The sequence below is a fragment of the Hydra viridissima genome, unplaced genomic scaffold (assembly GCF_058129835.1).
Source record: "Hydra viridissima isolate aposymbiotic clone 2 unplaced genomic scaffold, HvirCarnegie_v1 scaffold_10, whole genome shotgun sequence".
Taxonomy (NCBI): domain Eukaryota; kingdom Metazoa; phylum Cnidaria; class Hydrozoa; order Anthoathecata; family Hydridae; genus Hydra; species Hydra viridissima.
In genome coordinates, this window is record NW_028324309.1 from 84,607 (window position 1) to 88,106 (window position 3,500).

The 3,500-nt window shown below is 26.3% G+C and overlaps 1 protein-coding gene across 1 annotated transcript; it reads right to left on the minus strand.

The window, feature by feature from the left end:
* Positions 1–1,699: 1,699 nt before the first annotated feature.
* On the minus strand, positions 1,700–2,791 carry LOC149882460 (uncharacterized). Its single transcript, XM_090099980.1, has one exon. The coding sequence runs from the start codon at positions 2,789–2,791 to the stop codon at positions 1,700–1,702; it is 1,092 nt and encodes a 363-aa protein (XP_089956106.1).
* Positions 2,792–3,500: the final 709 nt, after the last annotated feature.

The window sequence follows — 3,500 nt, forward strand, 5'->3', positions numbered from 1 at the left end:
TTTTGCAGCCACATACACAACAATTTTTTGGCATCTATAAAGTATAACTATTAAAAAAAAAGAACATAAAAATATGCAAACCATAACATAAGATTTTCAAACACTTTTTGTCAAATATAATAGATCACTACCCATATCAGTCATAATGAATGTACATATATATATATATATATATATATATATATATATATATATATATATATATATATATATATATATATATATATATATATATATATATATGTAACCTTTGTATGTATGTAACCTTTTTTAAAGATATTTCAAGTAATATGTTTTAAAAAGAAGGTATTGTTTGCAGAGGTATTTTAGTTGTTTAATCAACTTAATTATGTATATTTATTTAGGGTGATTTAAAGTTTGTGGATTAGTAAAGCAATCCAAAAGTTTACTTCAGATAAATTGAAAGAGATAGCATTATCTCAATTACTTGAGTCAATTTCTTCTGGTTAATTTTTATTTTGCAAAACTTAGTCAATTTCTTCTGGTTATGTTTTATTTTGCAAAACTTGTAGTAAACAGTTAATCAATTTATTGACAATTAAAATACTTGTCAATAAGTTGTTCATAGTCACAGTTCCTATTAGTAATTTAGTCTAGTTTATATAATATAATTATTTTTCAATATTTTAGCGTTGTAGTTACAGACACAATCTTTTCAAAGCTGGAGGACAAGATAAAAGTTAAAATACCAATAGAATACTCACGGTGCATAGGAACATACTCTAACACCTTGCAACACATCCCCAGAAATTTTATTTTTGATTATCATTAGGAAACATTTCCTCATTCAAAAAATGTAAGCGACAACTTTTTTTAGTGGGGGCCTGGGGAGAAAACACATATTTTAGGGCAGTGCCCATGAATTTTGTTGTTCAAGATAGGTAAATGTGTTGCAAGGTGTTAGAGCATGTTCCTATGCACCGTGTACTGTTGTTTAAATTAAGTTGTTAGTTTGTTTGAGAATGAAGGTATAAAATTTATTACAGAGCTGAACTTGAAGTTGTTATTGATATAGATGTTAATAATGTTATTTTTTAGTTAAAAAGAGTTAAATTGAAGTTAAATTATTTTTATATGAATCCATATAGATTTCAATTTGTAAAACTTTTTTTAAGGAAATTTATATGATGTTGATATGCTTTATCTATTATCCAATGACCAAGCTCATGACCTTTATGGTGCATTAGCTTGTTCTTACAATGAAACTAGAGTAATGCTTTAAAATTTATATAAACCTAACCTATACAAATAAATTTGTAATAAAAAAAGAATGTAATAAAAAAATTGCATAAAAAAATATCTATCTGTGCAGAATAACTTGCAATATGTGCATGTCACATAAAACTAGATGTTATTTACAATATGCTTTTTGTTGTTTAGCACAATATTTATATAATAATAATAATAATAATAATAATAATAATAATAATAATAATAATAATAATAATAATAATAATAATAATAATAATAATAATAATAATAATAATAATAATAATAATAATAATAATAATAATAATAATAATAATAATAATAATAATAATAATAATAATAATAATAATAATAATAATAATAATAATAATAATAATAATAATAATAATAATAAATGTTTGCTGTAATACTCAAAGCAGCGATTTGAGTATGGAGTTTAACAACAGTAGTTGTTAGACTATAACAGCTTTTACTTAAGGTTAAAATATAGTTCATTTGTTTTTAATTTGTCATAAGAGTTTTTAAAAATGTTAATAGATTTTGCATCTATAGTTTCTTGATTTAATTTGTTCCATTTTTCTGAAATCCTATTTGTAAAAAATTCATATCTTGCTGTTGATCGTTTGACTAATTGTCTTCTAATACGCTTGCTGTGACCACGAGTGATTGAGTTTGTGAGAAAATCTTGTGGATGATGCCAAATTACATTGTCACAACCATTAATAATTTTAAACATTTGAATCATGTCACCTCTTATTCTTCTTTCACTTAGTGTTGTCATTTTTAGTTTATCTAATCTTTCATGATAACTTAAACCTTTTAATTGATGAATTCTTGTCGCTCTTTGTTGTTCTTTTTCTATTTTCTCAATGTCTTTTTTAAGATAAGGATTCCATATTGAAGCACCATATTCTAAATGAGGACGAAATAATGATGTAAATAATGTTAAGTTTGTCTCATCATCATTACTGCCATCTGCCATTTTATAGATACATTGACGATTATTTGGTCCAATATGCATAACTTTGCATTTATCTACATTAAGCTTGATTAACCATTTGCTTGACCAATCCAATAATTTATCTAAATCACCTTGTAAATTACTCTGCTCGGACTCATCTTGCAATATTGAAATTATTTTTGTATCGTCAGCATAGAGTTTACATTGATTTTGTAAATTTACAACCAAATCATTGATGTCAATGATAAACAATAGCGGACCAAGTACCGAACCTTGAGGAACGCTACTTAAAACCAATTTCCAATCTGAAACATTATCGCCCAAAACAACTCTTTGAGTTCTGTTACTTAAAAATGCTTTGCACCAATTTAAGAGTTCACCATTTATACCATAACTAGCTAACTTAACACATAATCTCTCATGTGGTACAGTGTCAAACGCTTTTGCAAAGTCCAAAAACGCAATATCTATCGAGAAACCATCTTCTAAAGCTTGTGTTATTAAGTCCATTGTTCCCAATAGGTTTGTACTGGAACTTTTACCTTTTACAAAACCATGCTGTTCATTTATAATCAAATTATTGGTAATCAAATGGTCCATTATACAATCTTTTACAATACATATTGTAATACATACAATATATAAAGTACTTGTTCCTGGAGCAATAATATACCTGTTTGCTAAAGCTGAGCAGGTTTGAAGAATTCAAGTATGCAGTTTTTATATTTAAAATAAAGGTTTATTTTGATTTAATTGAGTTTATGTCGTATCCTAGGAAAGATACTTTTAGTAAATGTGGATGGACCAATAATCAAATAAGTGAGATGTTGCATTTTTAAAAGATAATGATTTTCAAGGTTGCTACTTTCCTTATATACAAAAATAAAATCAAAGATAATGCTATTTTACAAATAAAAACTCCTAAATCTATCTATGGCAAATTATTGTCGCAAAGAAGGTCTATGGGTTCAAAATAAGATCTTTCTGATTCTTAAACCAAAATTAGTTGTGAGAGGCAAAAAATTTATGCGCCATAATGATAGGTTTACCTTGATGGTCATCTTTAAAAAGGAAGTTATGAGGGATTTAGCAACCGCAGAAGATTCTGTACAAGAAAGATTATTGCAAACCAACCCAGGTCAACAGTTACTGGACTTTTAGTAAGCGTGGATGGAGCAATGAACAAATCAGTGAGATTTTGCAGTAAGTGAGATCCACAGACTAGTTCATAAAATTGGATATGAAAAAAATACATTTAAGTCCATTTTCTAGTAGTTCCATTTTTAGTTTTGCTTAATAAATAGTTATT

What these genes read in the sequence shown, in the direction of transcription:
- LOC149882460 (XM_090099980.1), bottom strand. Translation starts at nt 2,791, where the DNA reads ATGGACCATTTGATTACCAATAATTTGATTATAAATGAACAGCATGGT.